Source organism: Larimichthys crocea, chromosome XXII (genome assembly GCF_000972845.2).
Source record: "Larimichthys crocea isolate SSNF chromosome XXII, L_crocea_2.0, whole genome shotgun sequence".
NCBI lineage: Eukaryota > Metazoa > Chordata > Actinopteri > Sciaenidae > Larimichthys > Larimichthys crocea.
In genome coordinates, this window is record NC_040032.1 from 7,391,958 (window position 1) to 7,415,399 (window position 23,442).

At 42.0% G+C, this 23,442-nt stretch overlaps 2 protein-coding genes and 1 non-coding gene across 5 annotated transcripts in view; 2 read left to right on the forward strand and 1 right to left on the reverse strand.

Moving 5' to 3' along the window:
- Positions 1 to 270: 270 nt before the first annotated feature.
- On the forward strand, positions 271 to 8,073 carry fhdc3 (FH2 domain containing 3). Its single transcript, XM_019270421.2, has 12 exons — positions 271 to 401; positions 1,380 to 1,910; positions 2,172 to 2,233; positions 4,436 to 4,538; positions 4,814 to 4,899; positions 5,163 to 5,263; positions 5,368 to 5,435; positions 5,534 to 5,641; positions 5,814 to 5,884; positions 6,004 to 6,121; positions 6,221 to 6,385; positions 6,467 to 8,073. The coding sequence occupies exons 2-12, from the start codon at positions 1,440 to 1,442 to the stop codon at positions 7,535 to 7,537; spliced, it is 2,424 nt and encodes an 807-aa protein (XP_019125966.1). The 5' UTR covers positions 271 to 401; positions 1,380 to 1,439; the 3' UTR covers positions 7,538 to 8,073.
- Positions 8,074 to 8,963: 890 nt separating this feature from the next.
- Positions 8,964 to 23,442, forward strand: part of trim3b (tripartite motif containing 3b) — a 31,209-nt gene continuing 16,730 nt past the window's right edge. The window contains exons 1-2 of one of the 3 annotated variants that reach the window (XM_019270437.2): positions 8,964 to 9,089; positions 10,468 to 10,548. The gene's annotated coding sequence lies outside the window, so the exon portion shown is untranslated. Of the gene's footprint in view, positions 9,090 to 10,467; positions 10,549 to 15,744; positions 16,085 to 23,442 lie in introns of those variants that run through there. The other 2 variants (XM_019270435.2, XM_010738750.3) reach the window with 2 other exon arrangements.
- Positions 9,709 to 9,780, reverse strand: trnaw-cca (transfer RNA tryptophan (anticodon CCA)). Its single transcript has one exon. It is a non-coding gene; the product is annotated as a tRNA-Trp (tRNA).

Sequence of the window (23,442 nt, forward strand, 5' to 3'; positions counted from 1 at the left end):
ATTTTTCCTTGCCAATGTTGCTAAGTGCTTGCTCATGGTGGGAATTGTTTCTGAATTGAGTCTCTAAATATTACATGAAATGATTACAAGTACAGTCTAGAAGGTCTAGAAAGTGTCATGAGATAAGTTCCCTTATGATTACTAGTTGTATAAATAAAAATATTAAGCCCTCATATATTAATATCTAACATTAGAGGCGGTTTAGACCTCATCAAATGGGAACCGTCACCCGTCTTTAAGGCCGTCCCTGCCTGAGGCTGATTTAGATGTGATTGGTGGAGGCGCGTCCTTCACCTGTGAGACACACAGACACAGACAGACAGACTGTAGCGGTGTGTGCAGGAGCACGAGGCCAGGACGGAGCGAGGATTGTTTGACACATTCAAATATTTTTCAGCACGGTGAGTGAAGTTCATCTGCAACGATTATTGCTGTTTATTGTGTATGCTGCATGAACATGTTTCTGCACAGGCACAGCCAAACTCCGTTTAAAGTCATGTCAGAGTATTGATGCCTTGTTCATGTTTAAACAACTTGAAATACAAACACGTTGATATTTGATTATGATTCAGCATCACATTGAATTCCAGTTAGTTCACCTGAGCTTTCCTTCTCCAGAATAACAGTAAATATTAGCAGGAAACGACGTGGAACCAGATTTGAATAGAAAGTTTATCTGTGGATGTGCTGCTGGATGTAAGTTATGTTAGGCGTTTACCTCTGATGTGAAGAAAGAAGCACTAAAAACCAAGATGTTTTCAATTTTCTATCCACAGATGGAGTAACCAGAATTAGATTTGATTTTTGGACGTTACTGTAAAGTTAAATAAAGAGAACCATCAGGTCAAACAGTGATAAAGTCTTTGTGTGAGTCAGGAAGTATCAGCTGCAGTGTCTGCTTTTTTTAAGTATGTCATTTAACAAGTAGCATAACTCAAAATAATTAAAATAATTCAATGTTGACGTAGGATCTACTCCCTTTGTGTTACATCAACGCATTTTATGGAACGTGTTCCTCGATTTGTCAAATATCTTGAACATTTAAAATATTGTGCTTACTGTGAACTTTTGCACATTACCTGGTAAATACTTTGTATATTCCCGCACAAAACTGTGCAGCTTGTTTCATTTTAAATCATATTGTACATAAATTTATGTTGTTTAGTTTGTCATTTCTAATTCTGATTAAATATTTAATTTGTTGGATTTCTCACCAATAAATTCACTAGGTCACTAAGCCTATAAAAGGATTTGGGCAGGGCTACCAGCAAAGCAGAAGTTGCATAATTACTTGGATGAACATTAATCTACAGCTGTACACTAATTATCTTTTGTGGCAAATTTTTTTTTAAAGGATTTATATTTCTGTGTGTCCTCAGGTCTGAGTGGCCGACAGCAGGATACTTCCTCCCATCATCTTTTGGATTTGAGAGATCCAGATGGAGGGAGTGCTGATTTTAAAGTCCGCTTCTCCTCCCAACTGTTCCTCTCAAAACTCTTCTCAACCTTTTTCGCCGGATGCTCAGGGAGAGTCACATCTCCACTCATCTTCTCCTGAACCTCCCATCATGTGTGTTACCACTCATGCGCCGCCACCACCACCACCACCACTGCCTCCTCCACCTCCACCTCCACCTCCACCTCCAATGCTTCCCCCTGCTCCTTTTGGTTCTCGTAATAACAGCCACCGGCGTTCCATGAAAAAGCTGAACTGGGACACCATTCCCAGTCAACGTGTCCTGGGAAAACTGAACGTCTGGACGTCTAAGCGGCCTCAGAAGGACATCGTGCTGGATATTCAGAGCATGGAGGAGTTGTTCAGTCACATAGACAAACGGGCCTCACTACGCCATTCAAGAGTCATGGGTCTGAACTGTGATAGCATGGAGCCCATTCCGCAGGAGCCTCAGGTACATAGCCAGGGGTTGCACCAAATTTCCAGTAACTCACAGAATGCACAAGCTAGGGAAGTAATAAACACACAAATAGGAACTTCTATTCAAAAGTTTCACACTAATCATGTAATCAATGAGGAACTGCTGAAGTAAAATTGTGTTTGTGTGGTTTTGCTTCCTCAAACGTGATGTCAAATTTGAATCTTGAGTATCGTCTACAGAGACAAACCCTTCTTTCTGATTGGTATTCATGATTTTTGTTCATTCTCTCTTCAGGTCACAATCCTTGAGTTTAAAAAGAGCATGAATATTGCAATCTTCCTCAGACATTTCAAGAGGTAAGAACTGCTGATGTTCAATGTGAGTATCTTTATAAAAAAAAAAAGTGTGACTCAGTGAAAGGACACATCAGACTTCCAGATAAAGAAACACAGGAAACAATGGGAACTAAAGGACTTTTCTCTCACGTCACACACACAGGCAGAAATACGGATCTTGACTCACTTCCACTCTGCTAACCATTACCCAGCCTGCAGCCTGTTTATCAGCAGACCATATTCAAATAAATGGAAATGCCTTTTTAAACATCGTTTGAGAGCGTTCATTAGCAACGTTGGAGAACAACACGTTTGTTTAAACAATTATGACTCCATATATTAAATGATAGGACAACGTGACCGAATAGCTGAGGCTGAGCAGAGAGGAGGGAAAGGGAGGATATACCCTGCAGCTTTGAAGCCATGTTGGATTATTACTGTTATTTAAATTCTCTCTGTATGGTTGAGTCAGATCTTTCATATAAAATGCAGTTTCTAGTGTAGCAACAGAGCCAGTCTTTCATATAAAATGCAGTTTCTAGTGTAGCAACAGAGCCAGCCCCGAACTTCACTGTGGCTCTCTGGGCAGTGAGTTTAGGCTCTTAAATTATAGCCGAATCATTTAAAGCAACAGAGTACTGGTAGTAAATTTAAGCCTTAATATCATTTGAACTGGTGAGTTGTATATAAATTCACCCTCAGGAAATTAGCTATAGAGACCAAAACAGTTTTTGTACCAGGCTGTAAACATGTTTATTTCTGCTGTGAAGTTGGACATTTGAACATGGGGACTTATGGAGGTTGAAATGTTTTGTAGCCAGTTTCAAGTGGCCGTTGGAGGCATTACAGTTTTTGGTACTCTTGCTTCATTTCCCAGCCATGTAGATTGCTGCTTGTTTTAACGTGGAAAATGCAGACAGATGTGATAAGACTGTGATGGGTGAATTCACGTATGACGCGTTTATGCAGTTGCTTGTGCTATGTGTTGTACGTGAGTGTGTAGGATTAGTTTCAGAAATGTGGGAGACACAATGAAGTCAGGGGAGGAAAAAAAGTAAATGCTCTTTCTTACATTTATATATATTCAGCAAAAGTAAAAGTTGTAATTGTGATTTCATGGTAAGAATAGTACACAGAAAAATCAAATGGCTGTAAAATGGTAAAATGCTGTATATAATTAATATACAAACCCAACAAAATCTTCTTAAGTTACCCTGTAAGAGACCTGATACTTGACCTGACACTCATATGTAAATATTCCTCTCAGGCTGCATACAGCTCCAACATCCTTTATAGATAAAATGGGGTGGAGACCAAACCTGAGCAAAAAACAGATCAACGCCTCTAAGTTACTCAGGGTGTTCTACCCTCTAAAGTTCATGGTGCTGTACTCTGGGGTTTCTGTGTGTGAACTTTATCAAGATGATGTCACGCTGAGTTCAATGTTCACTCATCTCACACTTTGAATACCAAATGCACTCTGTGTGTCAACAGCCAAGTACTGTAACGACGTATGCTTTAGCATGTTAGTCAAATTTAAATTGCGTCAGCTGCCATTATAAGACCTCTTGATGTTTACTGGACATTGTACAAATACCAGCTTTAAGTTTATTCACGTGTGACGTGTCTCAACAGGCATCATAGATGTTGTCATGTCTGTGTCTGTGACTGGAGAAGATTCATACAACAGTAAAATATAGAAAGTTAATCTCTCCCTTTCATGTAGTAGGTGATGTCCGTTCAGCACCTTACTGCACTAATTTGCATATGATTACCGTAAATTACCATATATCATCCTTTGCTGCAAAGGTCAACAGCAACCCACAACACCCAGTATCTGAAAGTCAGCAGCTGACCAGCAACCTCTTGAGTGCAATGAGCGACCAAATTAACATTATTTTAATGACATAATTTTTTATTTTGGTTGTTGTTTGTCTTCAGGGTTTGACTTTGTTGACTTGTTTTAACATCCACCTCCACTAGTCTAGGGTGCACCATCAATGCAACCCCTATTGGAGCCAATGGTCTGCAACAGCAATGTGGATAACCTGCCTCAAGCAGGTTTTAAGTTTTGCACTGTCTTGTCAGATGAATGAAAACCAGTATAAGCACCCTGGAAGGCATGACTTAGCAGAACTAATCATGTTTGATAAGTCATGCTGGCAGGATTTGAGGCAGCACAAGTGTCTTTTTACTCCTGTTGTCTTTTGTCTCCATCTGCAGGCCCGTGGCAGAAATTGTGCAGGACATTTGTCAAGGGAACTGGCTCAGATTTGGAACAGGCAAACTAAAAGAGCTTTGTAAACTGCTGCCAGAAGAGGGTGAGGTAATGAAAGCTCTACTCTTCTCATGTTTCTGCTTTGGTCAGTACGTTAAAGGCCAGGTATTCTGCTGGGCTATATTTAGATACTATGCATCTCTGTCTGAAAGGGGGAATGTTGACCTGAAGCTGTTTGCAATCGTTTTGGAAGAGTATGTTCATTACTGCAAATACAGGTTGATCAACCATGCTTCCTGCCCTGAGAACTACCTGACAGATGAACGCTCCAGTTCCATTTTTTTCCTCCAGTTTATTCTTATAACAAACGTGTGAATCCACAGGTGAAGCAGCTGCTGTCATTCAGTGGGAACCTCTCTGTGTTACCTGAGGCTGACCAGTTCATGGTGCAGCTGGTCAAAGTTCCAGGGTAAGTGGTGGTGGTTTTTATTATTAGTCAAAGAAATGTTGCAGTCTCAAGCCAACTCATTATTTTCTGTAATGCTGAAAATATTTCTAGGATGGGTTAATATGTTGTGTGCATCTGTTACCTTGCACCTCATACAACTTTACATACAACATATCAAAGTCTGTTCCATTTGATGTTGAATTTGAACATTTGGCTTCATATAAAACTGATAAAATGACAGCAGGTGGTGCAGTTTTGTTGATGATCTGATGTTCTGCCATTAGCTATGAGGAACGCCTGAAGGTGATGGTGCTAAGGGAGGAATTCTTTCCTCTTATGGAAGAGGTGAAGAATTCTGTTGCTGTCATGACCAAAGGAGCTAATGGTAACCTGTCACACACGTGAAGCAAAGCTGCCAACAATCCTAACTCTCAGCTCTTTTACACCACCTGTTCTTTGTCTCCATCTGCTTTGCTTCTCTCCTCTTAGAGCTGTTGGACTGTGATGACCTCCACTCCGTCATTCGGCTGGTATTAAAAGCTGGGAATTACATGAATGTTGGTATTTTTAGTTTAGGAATGACATATTTATTCACTGCAGCATTCCAACATATATTACCTGATGCATTTAAGCTGAATTCAAATGTATTATTCAGGGTGGCTACAGTGACGATGCCATTGGCTTCAGGATGGCATCTCTGCTCAAGTTGGCAGACACCAAGGCCAACAAGCCTGGCATGAACCTCATGCACTATGTTGCCAAGGTGAGAAGGAGCCCTGGCATGTGCATATCCTCACTGAATAAAATATATGTGGAAACATTAAAAAAAAAAAAAAGCTGCTATCATGCCAGGTCTTTAACCGGTTATGTAACTGATTTATTCTCCTGCCTTCTCTTTATTCACTGTTGCTCTTTCTTTTATCTTCCACCCACAGCAAGCAGAGGATATCGGTGCTGATTTGCTGACCTTTCCCAGCCAGCTTAAACACATTGAGATGGCATCAAGGTGGTAACACTAACAGTTTAGTTGGTAATTTAACACGTGGCTTGTTCACTAACGGTAGCTTAAATCTTGAATATGATGATCACGGTTCTATGTCATGTCAATGTGTTGCTTGCTAACAGAATTTGTAAAGAGGAGGTGATCACAGACTTTAAGAGGGAAGTTAAGAAGATCAAAGAAGTCAAAATGTACACCAGCAGACATCCCGGTGTCTTACAGCAGATTGAGACTTTCCTCCTGGTAAAGTTTCCTTCTTGTCATTTGACTTTAATTGTGCAAATGCACAAGCTGAGCTCGTGAATACTTTGTGCAGTTTTTTTTTATGTTGTCATTTCTCAGCGTGCCGATGCCAAGCTGGCCAACGTGGAGTCTTCTCTCCAGGAGCTGAAGGCTCTGAGCGACGCCGTCGCCGAGTACTTCTGTGAAGACCCGGCTACCTTCAAATTGGAGGAGTGCTGCTCCATCTTTGATTCATTTTGCAAGCGGTTTAACACGGCTATACAAGTAAGAAAATATAGAATGATTCTGTTGCTTCGTAATTAAGGGGTACTGAATTCTGTCTTATTTGAATATCATCTCTTGTAGGAGAACCGAGAGCGAGAAGCAGCAGAGCAAAGGCGCAAGCGGAAAGAGACGATGCGTTTTACAACCAAACACCGCTCCACAATGTCTTGCCCAGGTCCTGGACCTGATCAGGAGTCGTCCAGCTTGGAGTCGACCTTGCATAGCTTTCTCTCCACCGTTCCAAAGAGATTAACTAGATGCAGAAGGAATTTGCTGCCCCCGATTGAAGGATCCATCTCAGAGTGCAGTTTTCAGACCGTTCCATCAGTAGAAAAATCTGCGTTGAAGCCCTGTACCAGACAGAAGACACCTGAGAAGAAACAATCCAAACTGCAGAGAGAGGAAATGCAAAGTAAAGAAGCTGAGAAACTGTGTGAGAAAACTCGGAAGGTGCTCCGCTACCAAAACAGCAGAGGCAGCCTTGAAGGGGACAGAGTTTCAGGGAGTCCTCGTCGGTCGGAGAGCACGCAAGACACACCAGCTACACCAAGCACTCCTCAACCTAGAACCAGAGACTTCTTTTTTGCCAACAATGGGGATGTGGGCTCCCCGTGGACTATCCTGAGCCCTTTTACTTGCTCCCAAAGAAACCAACCCAAGCGAAACAAAAAACTACTCCAACGTGCACGATCCTCACCATCCGGTCAAAATGACCTTGATGACGGAGTCTGGGAGAGTGACAAAAGTGCTCTTCTGCCCAGTTCCCCCAACCAGGACAATGTAACATCTCCATCTCATGGTTCTGTGTCTCTTCCTGAGTGCCCCAGTCAGAGAGCTATGTCACAGGGTCCAATTCTCAGGTCTGCTTCCATGGATGAAACCAGGAAGTCTCCGGCATCACCGCGTTCCCGGCTGGGAGGTTTGTTTCAAAGGAGCGCGTCTCGGCGGGCGTTTTCATCTGGGACAGTGACAGAAAGTATGAGAGAAGAAAGAACGGGAGCCTGTTCAGTGCTTGACAGAAAGCTGGAGAATCATGCGGAGGGTCAAGTGAGCACCTTTGGGTTGATCTCTTTCTTCAGACGCATTGGAGGCAGAAGTAAGCCTGGTGATGTGGAAGAACAAATCTACAGAGAATCTAATACTATATTTTAAATATTTTATGTAGAGACAGAGACCAAGCTTCGTCATGTTTTTTTTTTTTTATGTGGTTTACATTCTTAAAATCTGTCTGTGTTTTTAATTGTTGTGGTTTTAGCCTTCAGTGGAACCCAAGGCAAACAGGGACTTGCTTTGAACTGTGAAGGTTTTGATTTTGTAGAAGTCAAACCATCCAAAATCACAAGATCTTTCTCTTTTCTTTTGTCTTTTTTTGTGTGTAATAATAAAGGGTGATATTCTACCTTTTTAATGTTGCTTGTATGTGGATTATGCACTTGATATTTATTTTAATAAATACATTTTAATAAATAGATTTTAATGATTGCGACTCTCAGGTCTATACGCCTCCGCCTTTCCACCCCTTTCCAAGTCTGCTCTCCTTAGTTACGCCTGCTCAGTTTCCAGTACTTGCCTTTCACTTCATCTATTATTTCTTGTCTCTGTCAGCCTGACTTGAGCGCAGTTGTTCAGGTAGCTTTAGGATATGTGCACTGAGACAGCTTCAAAGACCAAAGCAAGCACGTTGGTGAGTTATTTCCGTTTAAACTTCTTAAACTCTAAAGCTCCTCAAGACGATTCAAACATTGCTTGTTGTTGGTGAATCTAGTGTTGACTTCCAGATGATCTGTCCCACCACCCTGATGTCTCTGCTGAGATTTGGGGCAAAAAAAGAGAAGAAACATTCAGCTGTTACTTGGGCAACAGTTTTTTTTTTTTTTTTTTTTTTTCCTTTTGGAACAGCTACTTCATTTGAGCTTTCGCAGTGTCTCCTTTCTGACTGTTCTGTTGTCCTCCTACATTCATCCCTCCTACTGGCGAACGCTCAATGGGGGCATTTTCAGTAGCCTGGCATTTCAAATGAAGGGACACAATGAACAGAATAAAAGAGGGAATTTGGAAAAAATTATGGGCAGTTCTTTTTTTTTTTTTTTTTTAAAGAAATTGGACTGCACTGGGACAATAAAAAATGTCTTTTCTCTCAGCTATAAGCATGCAGACTGTATTTTGTGGGAGTTGAACAAAAGCTCAGAACATGGTCTTGGACAGAAGCACAGATAACAGTCTTGTACTTGGAGCAGAGTGCTACGTCAGCAGCGAATGACCTGTTTGATGTAAAATGAGAGCTCCAGAGTACAAACTGCCTATTGTTACGGAACATTGAGTGCTGCTAAGGACCATCTCATGTGAGTCAACTCCTGAGGACTTGAGGTGACCTGCTGTCTCTCACCAGAGCTATGCTAATGAACTGTGTGTGTTCAGACTATGTGTGAGTTTATGTCTCAGTGAAAGATGAGAAACAAGGCATGAATAGAGAAGAGAAAGGAGGTGGAGTGGGGGAAACTTGGACCCAGTAAGAGAGAGAGAGAGAGAGTTTGAAGTTGTTTTGTGAGGAAGCAGTTGAGCAGAGAGCAGAGAATAGCATGTGAGAGGAGAGAGGAAGGCAGAGAGAACACAGGAACAAGAAGTGAGGTCAGTAGGACTTCAGACTCACACTGGCAAACTTGGATATTTTTTAATGTGGGAACTGGCAGCTGGACTGAAAAAGGTAGTCTCATGTTGTTTCAAGAATGCATAACAGATGAGCTGTGAAATATGTTGTCATGTAAACTAACTCGGTGTTCTTAAATTGTGAGCCTAAAGGGCCTGCTGAAATTCAATTCCCTGCTCTTTAGTATCACAGCAGAATATCACACTGTGCTGCGCTTTGTGCTGTAAACTTAATCCACCATGTCAGCTCCGGGCCTCCGACTGTGCTGTAATCACATTTGAGGCTGTAAAAGAAAACCATGGAATGAATCCACTTGTGATGACTGAGATGTGTTTCCAAAGCTGCTTTTTAAATGACCTGCTCTCTTTCTCTGTTGAACCTGGGGACTGCTCTGTGGTAGAAAATGGCAGCTACTTTTCATGCATGGACAGGGACCAATTAAACATGGGAAAACGTGACACCTGTACATAAAATATAGTCTCATTTCTACATAAATAGACATCTGAATTAATAATACCATGATATTTAAGGTATCACTCCTCCTCCAGTTTGTTATCTACCTGTGCAGCAGCACATTCAGCTTCCACAGGACATTTGTTGTATTTCATGATGTGTTTATTTATTTTCTTTTACTCCATCGGTCTCCATTCTTCATGTAGTTTTATAATCAAATAAATGACCCCGACGTGATTTGAACACGCAACCTTCTGATCTGGAGTCAGACGCGCTACCGTTGCGCCACGAGGTCAGTTATCAGACCGTGGGGACCGCTCGTAATTGGGCGTCTATCCGTCCCTCTTGCTGTCCACTCTGATTCTTTCCATTTGGACATTTACGCATCGTCAGCTTTTTTTTTACGCACGCCAAACCTTTCTTTGTCAGAACACAGAAGAAAACACACTCCTCTGCGCGCTTCTCACATACAACGTCAGGAAATCATAAATATTTCTGTTTGTTTGATATTTTCGGGTCCAAAGTGTTTTTGTCCCCCATGATCTGATTTTGGATTTTACGCGCGTCTTTATTGAACTCAATGATCTGATAACATAGGTGAGATCACAGTGTCTACGTTTAATACGCATGGCAGGAAAGTGAAGGGGTCCCTTTAATTGCATCCATTGAACGTGAGGATGCTGTAGGTGTTTTAGCCGCAGTCTGTCACTAGATGGTGCAGTTTAACAGAGGTTTGCTGGATTCTCCTGGGCCACAAAAAAACAGATGTAAGCACTCATTAACAGAGCTAAAGTTATTCAGTTTGGAATAAATACGGTGATTTGTAGAAGGATAATTGCTCATGTTCATGGTCCTTCTGCACAATCTAAGAAACATTTAGACTAAATCAGTCTGTGGTAATGTGGGGAAACAATTCATTTTGGCCTTTAGATGCTTTGAGGTTTGCAGTTCTCCCTGTTAATCCCAACTGTTTCCTGCATAGGAATGAAGAGGAGCATCCGGAGAGTCCAGGACACTTTCTAACCTTCATCAGTGACCAACCTATTGGGAGTAAAATGGATCCGTAAGTGCACAGAAAAGTGTGTTTTTTTGTTGGCACACATTTTTGTTTTGTCTGTTGTTTGATCCTGATCATATAAAAGCTGGAAGTGAGTCCCTGCCATAACTCTCACACTTCTCTCACGATTAATTAGTGTCTTGTCATCGAGGTAACATAAAACTTTTTATATTTTGTCACCTTTAAAATAGCGTTGCTCGGTGCTAATGTAAATGTCCCTGCTGCTCCAGCTGTAGCCGCTCTGATTAGGATTCATGCTGTTTTCTGTCTACAATGATGAGATGGGTTTTAACGTCAGGGAGTCGACGCAGCACAGGGAACATTGATTAGCTGGAAAATGTCACCGTGTTGTCAGCAAGGTGAACGGATGGTGATGCCGTCAACATCTCCTCCATCCATTGAATGCTTTTCTGACACTAAAGCCAGATTTCAATCAAAACAGGACAGAGAGGTGGGAACACTGTCTTTGAGTTTTGCATGTCCTTCTAGACTCTCTCCTGCAGGAAAACACCCACAGCCTTACAGACTGTAATATAAGATTTATCATCTGTGCTTGGTTTGGTTTAAGTCAGTTGTTTGAGGTCATAGGAGCTCAACAGTCACAGTCTAACTAAGCAGGAAGATGTGTGTGTGCCTGACAATGTGCATTTGTTTTGTCACCGGACAACAAAAGAAGGCCTCGGCTCCACGTGCGCTGCAGTTTTCACTGAGTTTGAGATCACAATCTGCGCGTGTTCAGCGTCTGATTTCCTAAAACAGCAGCTCATCGCGCAGTCAGCTCCTGTAGCTGCAGATGCACTCTGCTAAAGAAGGAGAGCTCATAGACAGCAGGAACACTAAGCTCAGAAAAGAAAAACTACTATGGCCAACTGTTACTACAACCCAAAATATTACTCACAAAATGATGGTATTATCATCTTTAGCATATTTAATTTGCAATGAAATTAGTGCTCCTCACAGAAGCAGCTTTTGTTGGAAACTGGCAGCCCTATATAGCCTTCAGCTGGTGATGACCTGGACCCTTCCACAGTACAGAGGAATCTGCCTCTCGCCTGACGTCAAGACATCACAAAACACAACAAATACCCTAAAATATATTTCTAAAAATCTACTGGCAACTAATCTGCATGATCTTACTTTATGTTACACGCTTAAATTACACTCCCCGCTACAATTCATGCTATTTTCTGGAACCTTTAAATTGGTGCGCAGGTAAACTGGGAACTCTTTTAACCCCAACACCCTGGAGGAGAGGCACAAAAGAGACACACAAACAGGTCACTTAATAATAATGAATAATCAAACCACAGATCATTTTAAAGCGACCACAATGAGCACCTCATGATGAAGTCAAACTGCATGTTGGTCTTTACAGTGCCAGCTTCAATCACTCCCTGCTGAGAGGCAGCACAAGCTCTGCAAACACTTTGTTAACACACACAACACTCAATAAAACCTTCATCCCTCTGGTTTGAGCCCCATGTCTTATATTCTTATTCTATTAGTACTACTAAAATACTAGCAATGAAGACCTCCATTATAAAATATACAGAAGTTACACACACTACATAGTCAAATGCAGCTAAACACACACTTAATTTTCTTAACAATACAAACAAACCTTGGTTTCAGTTAAACAACAGTCAGAAAAATCAGGACCTTGGTAAATCTATCTCCCTCCTGTTATTCCTCCTGTAAATGGGGTCAAACACGTCACACCCAAAGCCTGTAAAGTAAATCTGCCTCTCAAAATTGAGTCACTGTTCCTATTGTTGCTGTCTGGAATACACCCAGCCTCCCCAGCAACTGCTATAATACCAATCTGATCAAATTCACAAGGGGTTTAGCCCCAAATCCATCTAAGACATGATCTACCGGTTGGCCCTCTCATAAGTAGTACAGCTAATGAAAGATTTTGGAGAGCAGATTTTGAGACAGGAAGCACAGGCCTATATTTGCTGCCACTATTGAGTGGTGGCATGACGTCAAACCTTTGTATGTTAGAACAATGCATGAAATAAAGTAATGTGCCAGTTGTTTTGCATTGTTGCCTGTAAATGACTTCATTTGTACAGGCTGCTGGATCTTTATTTGAATTTTTATTTGTACATTCAAACTTTTTATTAGACTATGTTGGCCACACAGATTAATAATAATAAAGCAAATGCAGAACTTACTCTCAAATCCTGTCCCAAATGTTCACTATGATGAACGGTGGAGTCTCTTCATTGGTGAATAGACAGAGCATGTTCTATTTATAGTGACATCATTTGATTTATATGTCATGTAAAGACAAGCCAAGAAGACCAGTGGAAAGCGCTGATGTGGTGCTTTCACAGAGTATCACTTTTGTCTATAGACCATCAAACTGTGAACCATTCATTACCGTGACTTATTAATACTGTCAGTGATTTACAATGGCATACATAGATTAGACATTTTCAAAGGAAAATTGTCAAGAATGAGGAGGGATCAAATTTATAAATAGTGTAGCTATAATATATCTTTAGGAAAAGATCAAATTAGATAAGACTTTGATGGATAGATCCCACACTGGGGAAATTCACTTGTCACAGCAGCTTGTATACACAAAGCTGATAAGAAATTGCTCACAAGTAAGAAATATATAAATGTATAGAAAAAAAGTCATTAAAGGTACACTGTGTAAGATTTAGTGTCATCTAGTGGTGAGATTCAGTGTTGCCAATTTAGCAACTTTTCAGAACATCCCTCTAGCAACCTTTCTTTATTTTTATTTTTAAAGCGATTAGCGACAAATCTAGCGACTCTTTTCTGCTGTTATTGGAGACCAGCGTGAAAGAATGTATCGTCTTCTCAGCGAGCAGTGGGTGTTATCGTGGGCCCCTCCTCCATCCCAAAGCACTCACAGGGGGCCCGGTCCTCGCGCAGCAGCCCCTCCCGGCTGCACTCAGAGCAGGAGATGTTCACCCCTCCACATCCAGACTGCAAATGAATCGCGTATGTGCGGAACTGCTCGCTCATTTTGTAGTTCTAAACACAGTTAGGGTGCTTTTTACTCAGTTTTGTCTCTCCCACGACATTATTTCTTTCTCCTACAGTGTCCATTACAAATACAATTATGTAAATTAGGTGATGCCGTCATTTAGCAATTTTTAGGACAGCCAATAGCTACTTTCCTTACTGAGGAGCTGGCAGCGCTGGTTACCGCTCCCATTCCAAGTGTGTAGTAGAAGATCTGGTGACCTTTTGACCTGTTGAGGTTCCTTTAGATACATTCATTGTTCCTTGTTCTGCACTGTGTTGGTGTATTTATATTTATTTTAGCTAGCTGTTCTTCATGCTAATACAAGCTAAAAATAGTGACATAAGGATTAAAAAAAAAACTTTTGCTTCCTTACGTTTCATGCAAATATATCTTCTCCCTTGGCCTTTCTTGTGCTAAAGTGAGCTTCCATTCAACTCAGTTTAACTTCTCAAACTTCTAGCAAAAAACAAAACAATTAGCTGTTAGCAACAAGCAAACATTTCTTTTTCTTCTACATCTTCTTTTACTGCTACACGTTCTGTGGAGCCCTTTGACCCTTCTAGGCTACTGTAACAAACGCAGACTCTGTGTAAGAGAACCCGCTCCACATCTAGATATAAAACACTCATTCTAATCTAAAGTACTTGTTCATGATGGAGGTCAGCTTTGCGAACATCCTCATCTCTTCCACTTCCTCTGTGGAGTTTAAGAGGCAGTCCAGGACAGAGCTGGACCTCTTGACCAGTTTGAGTCTTTTCCTGTCCCTCTCTCAGCAGTGGACTGTATAGAATAATGCAGATGCCATCACACTCCAAACGACCTCAGTCTCCTCAGTAAGCGGCGATGTCTTTGCCCCTTACTAACTATATATATATATATATATATATATATATATATTATTATTATTTATTATTATATTTTATAATGACATTCCATGTGGATTCCCGGCAGTTTTATGTGTTGTTTAATTGACAAAATAACAAATCAGATTTATAGTTTAGTTTTTGTTTCTCAGACATACACAGAAAGTTGGACAGGTAATGTGAGAACAGTGCAGTATCATCAGTGTAGTTTGGAGAGATTGATTAAACCACAGCGTGTCACCTTTACTGCTTCAGCTGCCACATTAAAACATCGTCCACATTCAAATGCAGACCGTGTACACTTTACAAGGGCTGTAATCACAATGATGTTTTTTACCTGAAGGACAATGATACAGTTGGTGTGTTATCTACAGACAGTATGTCTAAATTAGACAACTTCTTTGTGAATAATCATCTTGCAGTGTTTCTTGCGCCGTGTCTTGAAAACACAGGGTGATAAATCTGCCTTTTACCTTATACTTGTCTGCATGCTGAGTCAAGAGCTCGTCTGTACCTGGAGGGCTCTCTAAAACCTGCACAGAGACGAGCTTTTATGATTTGCTGGTCAGGGATGAGAAGCAAACTGGACTGTTTCAGAGAGAGACAGAGAGATATAGAGAGAGAGAGAAGCCATCTGCGTGTTCTGCTGCACTGGATGCAGTCTCCATGGCAACATGCTGCTCCCGCAGCAAAATCCTGGGAAGACGGTTTGGTCCCTACCCCCATGCGCATGCACACAAGCTCACACCGCACACACACAGATCTTTACGAACACACTATTTTCCTGTCTATACATTTCAGCCCAGCTCTAAAAGATACACGCAAACTTTAAAATGAAGCCATGACAACATGTAATTCATCCTTGTGAGGAACCCTTAAACACCCATTTACTTCCTCAGTTAATTCTCTGACACTCACTTCCTCTGTCTCCCTTCTTTATACCACTCCATCAACCTTTGCATCTCCCCCCTTTAAGCTGAGCATTTGTCACTCCTGCCATAAATTATTAGAGTTCCCAGCAGGCTCTGGTCATTTATCTCTCTTGTCCCTGCCATCAGTTACCCTGCACCTACACTCTGTGTGTGGGGAGGAGAGAGAAAGAGTGACAGACTAGGTTTTCCTTCTCTGTTTATCACACTACTCTCGTGGAGCATCGGCAGTTTTCTCTTTTGATGGTTGAGATTTTCTCATTCGCCTTACACATGCAATCAAAAAAAAAAAAATGAGCAGAGAAACAGGAGAGGTAAGAGAGAGTGAGGGAAGGAATTAAAAAAATAACGTTCTCTCTCTTTGTTGCCATCTCCCCTTCATTCTGCTCATCTCTCACACCATTGGTCAATCCAGCCCCCTCCCATTTACACACCAGCCAGTCAGCTTGTACAATCTCTCTGTATCTTTTGCCTCCTAACAGCATCTCTCTCTCTCTCTCTCTCGCTCTCAGTAGCTTTCCCTCCCTCTAGCACACACATTCATGCGTTAAAGCCAGATCCTTATCGCACTCATACACACACGCACACACAGACACACACACACACCCTGTTCCTGCCTGACTCTCGGTGTGAGGTGCTTTTTGCTTTGGTGATGTCGGCTTTTGTGGACGGATATCGCTCCCTGCGGAGGAGAGCACGCTGAAACTTCCTCATACCTCTCCTTCATCTGTCAGGAACCTGCTGTAAGTCAATCTTTCTCTCCGAGACTTCCTCACATCCTTGCCCTTTCATGTCATCCCCACTGCGTGCCAGCTCTCATTCCTTCATCCTTCACTATTTCCATCACACACACACCCTTCTCCCCTTGGCAGAGGGTGCAAGCCTCTCACGTCTCCCTCCCTCAACTCCATCTCTCCATCTCTCTCTCTCTCTCTCTTCTGTTTCCCCCTCCCATCCACTGGTGGACATGTACACCCTGTGTGTTCTGTATGCAAACTAATGCTGCAGGCCATTTGCTGCCCCGTGATGTGTTCATACCGTGCAGCATAATCTGGAAATGTTTCCTGCCTGAATATGTGAGACACCCTTTGTCAAGTGAGACTGTAATGTGTTATTAGATGAGTGGAGAGATAGGCTGCAGTTCCTCTGGATAGATGGTGTGATGATGGGGACACTGGAAGACACTCAGATTAATGAATTTGTGGCTTGATGGCAGCATGTTTGTTTTTCTTTTGGCATATTCTTTGCAGTTAGGGTGTAATAACTGTGATGATAGCTGGTTTAATTCTATTGAAACATGAAACAAAAATCGATGTCTCTCTCAGAGCAATCTCTACAACCTGTCAGTCCCAGAGTAACCCTTCAAAACTCCTTTGCTGGCAATAATAATGCGTTAACGCCAAGCTTAAAGCAAGACCTTTCTTCAGCCAGTAAAACGGGCTTTAGGAGTTTGAAGCCTCATCTTCCATCAGTTCCACACTCCTGTTCTACCAACATACAGAACGCCACTTTGTCCTCAGACGTATGTTTTCAGTTCTAAACACAACAAATGTAGACACGCATGTATGTGCATGTATGTGAAAAAAGGTTGACATAGTCATCCAGGGGCACCTCTGGTTGCTGGCAGGGGGGGAGTGGAGACTGGAATGTCCTGCTGGCATGGGAGGAATGTCACCACAGCTGCATGGGAGGAGTGAGAGTCAGGCCAACTTGACTGCACACTGAATGATTAACTGAGTGGTCGTCGATATCATAACTACTGGATTCTCTGCCCCGTTTGTGTCATAACTGTCACATACACCTCTCCGGCTGGTTTCTGTGAAGGTGTCCATGTTGTCAGGGAGTTGTGCTTGGATTGCAGCTCACTGGTGCACATTGCCATTTGTGTGTTCCTTGAATGTATTGGTGCAATTTTAAATGTTGCACATACACATCATCTTTATTACATGTCTGTAAATGAAGAAGAGATAATTGTGGCATCCAGCAATGTGACAAATTACATGACACCAGCAGCAATAGGCTGTGTTGTGACAGTTGTAACCTGTGTGTGTGTGTGTGTGTGTGTGTGTGTGTCTATGTGTGTGTGTGAAGGTGTGCCGCTCTCTTCGTCCTCCTTGCAGACTTGATCAGCTCTGAGGTGATCGTGTTGCCATGGGTAACAGCAACAGAATTCCTCCTCCTCTCTGCATGGTCAAGCAAATATTTGTGCAAGTCTAAGTATATGTAAATGTTTTTTTTTATGCTGCTTTGATATGAGCTCATCAAGGAGGAGTGGGACGTCTTCTGGACTAAGTCGTACTTTGGCACAGTATCAAACATGTGCGGCTCACACTCATTAAGTTTGAACTTTCTGAAGTCAGAAGAAGAGAAAGCCTGAGTGAAGTCTGGACGAGTTCCTCTGAGAGATGTAACAGCTTCAGCTGGGAATTCGAGTCTGGTCGGGTTGATTTTTATTACCATCATGATGGTAGTCTAAATTAACACCCAATTCCAACTTCTCATTGTTTTTAACTGTCTGAAGTGAACGATCACGTAGAAGTACTGGCTCATGGTGTCAGTTTCTACATGTATTGTATTTAATGTCATGTTTTTTCCACTTAAATGTTCCCATTTTTCCCTCAGGGGACAACATGATGACATTAAGTCGAGGACGCTGACAGTATATAATTAGGCTGAAGATTTAAACTTCATCTGCTGGCTGATCATAATAGATTCTGCAGGCAGATGCTGTCAGACAGGAGTCTCATGGAGCCTTATGTGTGGACTAAATATACAAGTGCACGTATTCTCAACTATGTTTACTTTGTATTGTGGGGGGTGGGAAGAAGCATGTGGTGAAAGCTTAGAGACTGAGCTGAGGGATGCAGTCATGTCATGTTGGATATATTTAGATCCATCCCTCAGGGGGGGCTCAGTAATAGCACTGACCATATTGTGCTATTTCTCCAGCACTTTATGTGATATCAGCAATAAAACACTCTAGTTTTACCCAGTATGGTCCATTTCCAAATTCCATTAAACATTTTATCAATTGATTTGCTGACTGGTGTACCACTAACAAAAACTTAAAATCTCTACAGTGATGATGAAAAAGGGCTAAATTCACAAATCTCAGAAGATACTATCACGTGCAAACTCATGGCCTGGTTATTCTTAGATGAAAGGCTCTTTTCTTTCTTATTTTAACCACTGTGCTCTTCTCGTGTCATTTCTCACATCAGCGTTACATATTTGGCAGACAGTTACAAAAACTGATCGTCTGTGGTCATGTGGACGCTGCACATTGCCTGATCAGGGATGTTTGCGAATCTGACCTTCATGGTGATTTGTGTATTGATGCCTCAGTTCATCATGAGCTATGATCTAGAGACACAAACACGAAGCTGTCCAGCATACCAACTGACATCATATACAGTAGCACCGGCATTCCCCTTTGGGTGAGGTATGGCCATTGTTCTATGTAAATATATCTGAAGGATAGATTAGTTACACTCTGTTTAAACAACACACTATGACGCTCCTGAGTTCACTGTCCTGACAGTAATCCTTGAACCAGCCATGTGTTGGTTCATTACTTCTTCAAGGACGCACAGTCTCCCCTTATATAGGCATGCGTGTACTATATGTGAAGCATTTGCACTGAATGTTTCTGTTGGCACCATAAAACTGAATTCTCTTCACTGTAGAGCTCTCTGTAGAGTTTCGATGTAAGAGAATCAATGCTGCGACCAGTCTGTGCTAATAAAACAAATAGCTTGCTGATGGGAGTTGGTCAAAATTTGGTTACACTATCCCCAGCAAACATAGTGTAGTCAGTGTTTAAGGCACAACATGAAGCGATGTATTTAGGGGGAAGAAGGTTAGATGAGCAGACAACTTGTAATTTAGCCACTTACTGTGGATTAATGAGGATGCATTGGAGCGCTTAGCTATTCTGGGATCAAATTAAAACTGTAAAACCACTTGTAATCAGCTTTAATCAAATCTCAGTAAATAAAAAATAAACCGCCATCATCAGGCGGTGAGTGCAGAGAAGAAACAGATCTGACACGTGCGGCCGTCTGACTGAACTCTGTGCCTGTGTACGGGCTAATCCTGATTCGCTGTGCATTTTCTTTCACATTGACATGCTTCAGCGACACTCCTGTGTGCACCTGCGTGTCTGTGTGTGTGGTCATGGGTGCTTGCGTGTGAGCCGTGTGTTAATATGTTGATACAGGCGGGTTCCTGTGACACATTCCTGCCCAGCTCGCCTCAGATCGGGCCAAGCTGATAATTTTAGCTGCGCTTATGTCAGTCAGTCCCGCTGTGCGAAGACACAGTACCACTCCTCGATGTTTGTAATCCACTTCATCATCCTTGCTAGCGGACTGTGCGTAATAAATGTGTGTGTGTCGTAACATGTTAGTCAGCAGACAGGCCTCTGTGCTTTTTTCTCTGCCATCATGGGAGCAATCTGATGTTTCAACTAGGCTGAATATGGCATCACAAGTGTATGGTCAGTGCATGATTTGCGTTTATAGAATTTCTGGCAATCAGTCTGCAAAAATCGTTACCATTGTGAAGCATTTCAGTGTTGATGTGGCCTCAGAAAGGTGCTGATTCAACCCTGTGGACTTTTCGAGGCCTTGCCAGGCTGGATTTCATTATGTTGGAAGGCGTTTCTGTTATTTTGCCCGCCAAGAATGTGGTTTCTAGCCCTCCTGGTTCAAATGCAGAGGTTACCAGACTCATAGAATCATAAATCTGCTGACCTATCAGCATGACGGACAAACCATGGAATTTCTAATCCCCTTAAGTAAATGAATTTCAGAGCCCTAATGCATATTTACAATTCGATGATGTTTTTTTTCATGATTTCTGATTAAAATGAGCAGCATGTAAAAAGACTCCAGACTTCCACAGTGAGGCAGATTATTCTGTTCCGTACAACCAGAGAAGAGAAATCAAAACTCCAGGTCAGTTACATAAAAAAAATATTTAATCTCAGACATGCTTCATCATGTTTGATTTTAGCCCGTGTGTTTCAATACGCCCACAGCTAAGTGCTTTTATTCCTCTGTTGTGATTGCTGTGTTTGTTTTCCAGATATTTGTCTCTCATCTGACTTAACTTCACACGTACCTGATAAATAAGCACTCAAAGACATGGAAGGTCTGAACTCCAGCCTAACTGAAACATCACTGTGGCCAGAGTTCTATTTCGCTATGTGACATGGTGTTTATATTAATATACGTATGTTTAGCTCAAGGCGTCTATTCCCACAGTTATTTAAAGAAACAAATTATTTCAGGATCAGCTCCTCTACCCTGTGGCACATGCTCCTCTTTCACTAAAATATTTCTCTGTGCTAGGGGAAGGAGAGGGTCGGGAAGGATAAGAAAGAGGGTGATGAATCTGTGCGTCATGTAATATTTGAATGTATTTCACTCCCAGATTTTTGAATATACATTTCAAAACGTGGATTATGTAATACGCTTATGTTTGTTCATAACTGCCAATGCAAAGAACACATGCAAGAATAACGAATGCCGAGACAAAGTGTTTGATATTTGAACTGTGCCGCTCCTGACGAGCACTTGGCACCTCGCGTGGCAGCCTCTGTCGTCAGTGTTGAATGGGTGAATGTGACATGTGTTGAGAAAGTGCTTTGATTGGACAGCAGATCAGAAAGATCAGAAAGGCACTACATAAATACAAGTCCATTTACCACGTTCATATCCAAAGCAGAAAAAGTTTGGACCAATATCAAGGTTTTGACAGCGTGCTGCACACAGTACCTCTGCGTAAGAGATGTGTAGAAGCTTGTATCTTTTCCATCTGAGCTGCTCGTGCATCTCTCTCTCAAGGCTCAGCGGAGTTGTTATGATGTCCGCCTTGATGTTACTCACAAATCTCTTGATGAACTTCTGTTTGTGTAAATGAGAGCTGGGAGCTAAAATGTTTCTATGACTGCAGCGGGCACAAAACACACATTTTATTTGTGGTTTATTTTATTACTGTGACAAAATGAAATATTAAGACATGACTTATTAATTTCAGAGACACTTTTACTCCTTAGTTTCACTTATCTTTACACTGCCACACTGATTTTTATTGTTGTGCTCCTAAAGACTAACTGATTTGTTTTGTGGGGCTGTAGAGCAGATAGGAATATTTGTGTAAAGCTGAGCACTCAGCACACAATTCGCGCTCACACACCTGCTTTCCCTGGGGCCAGCTGGGTAGCTGCCATTTGGAAGGAAGCTTCAGTATTTCTTTTTTTTTTTTCAGCCCATCAATCAATCAGTGATTTGCATGCACAGTAGATCTGAGTGTTTACTATGAGCTGCTTACAAGTGCATAGTTTGAAATGTGTGTAAAGCCCTGGTGTGTCTGTCTGATGTCTTTATGTTGTAGTTATTATGATTGCCTCATAAAACACAAAGTGATGCACGTCAATCCTGCCCTTCCGTTCTCTTATTGCATATAATCACACATCAAAACACGCTGTAACCCTGAGGATACCATGGGAATGATTTGGGATGCTAATGCTAATGTGCACATAGAGGTCAGATGTGTAATATGTGCATTACATGCAGCACAGGGAGGAACAAGGAGTAAATGTTTTTTTCTGAGTCATTACTATGCTGGTCATCTGAGGATCCCTGCACTTTTTTTGCAGTGTGTGTGCAGCACAGTGCACGTGCCTTTGCCAGTGGTGTGAAGGGGATGAGAAGTGATAGCTCTATATATAGAACTATATGTATGTGGAGGCTTAAGACTGAGCCGTGCAGGAGAATGGAGGCCTGCAGAGCATACTAACGAGGCTTACGCAGGCTGCTCCATACATGCCTTCTCTGAGCTCTGGCTGCGCATTCTACTGCGCACACGTTTGATGAAGGTTCAGACCCTCACAGTGAGGTATGGCCATGTGTTTTTGTCTATGATTGGTGCAACTTGAGCAGCTAAGGAGGAAAGGGGGAGATGGGCTATAGTAAAACACAGATTGTAATAGCTGACTGTGTGTGTGAGCGTGTACATGTGTGTGAGTGACTCTCACAACACAATCATGGTGGCTCCGAGATATCAGGATCATGCTCTGTTACAGGAGCCTCTATTCAGTGTGTGTGATTGTATATGCAGTGAATCCCCTCTTCTTCTTCTTCCACCTCATCAGCACTTGAATCCTTTTCTCCTTCACCTCTTCCCCCTCCGAGTTTACTTTGTCTATCCGTGCCAATCACGAGGTTTCAGAGCACAGCAGGCAGAAGCATGAGGATGCTCCATCGTGAAGGGGGAAGCAAAGAAAAAATGCAAGATCAAGCAAAAAAAAACAAAACCCAAGGCATCAGGTGTGTGCACAGAGTGCAGGTGCATTATTGACTGCAAACAAGCACAGCAGCCCCCTTTACCCCTGTTACTCACGTTTGCTCTTTACAGAACCTTTCCTGTCACGTTCTCTGCCGTGCGACTTCCACAAAGTACAAAATGTAACACCAGCCAGAGGTGGGTGTGGAGCTTCTGTTTGGATTTCTTGGAGGACATCACTATGATTACTGTCATCATTGTTACTGTTCCACCTCACGCCAACCCTGGGGCACAACGGTTTCTTTTCGGTTGTTTATGTTGCACAAGCTGCAGAGTTAACTGCTGCAGTGCGTTTAGCTCACACCAAAGTTCCTCTCCAAGATTTATATGGACTCTGAATCATATGCAGCTGCAGTCTTTTTATTTACTATCAAAGGACAAACTGTGTAGTAGCGGAACGAACCATAATGTATCTGAAAATATCTGACACAATTACTTTTTTTATTTTCTGATTATAATCTTTTGCTGCGTACACTACCATCATTATATTATGTGCTCTAGTTTCTAGAGACTCATCACGGGATCCACCGGTGGTTCATCTTCCTCTCCTTTAATAACTGCAGGAGTCGTAGATTCTGATAAAACTGTTGTTTCAGCAGAAAGCGCAGCAGTAAACCAATAATGCTGTGGAGCGCTCACTGCAGGGATGACAACAGTCTACTTCAAAGGGCTGCCCACACCGGACTGCTGCATTTGGTTTATTGGTCATGTCAGAGCCTCTCTCTAATTACTTACTGCGGAGCACCAAAAC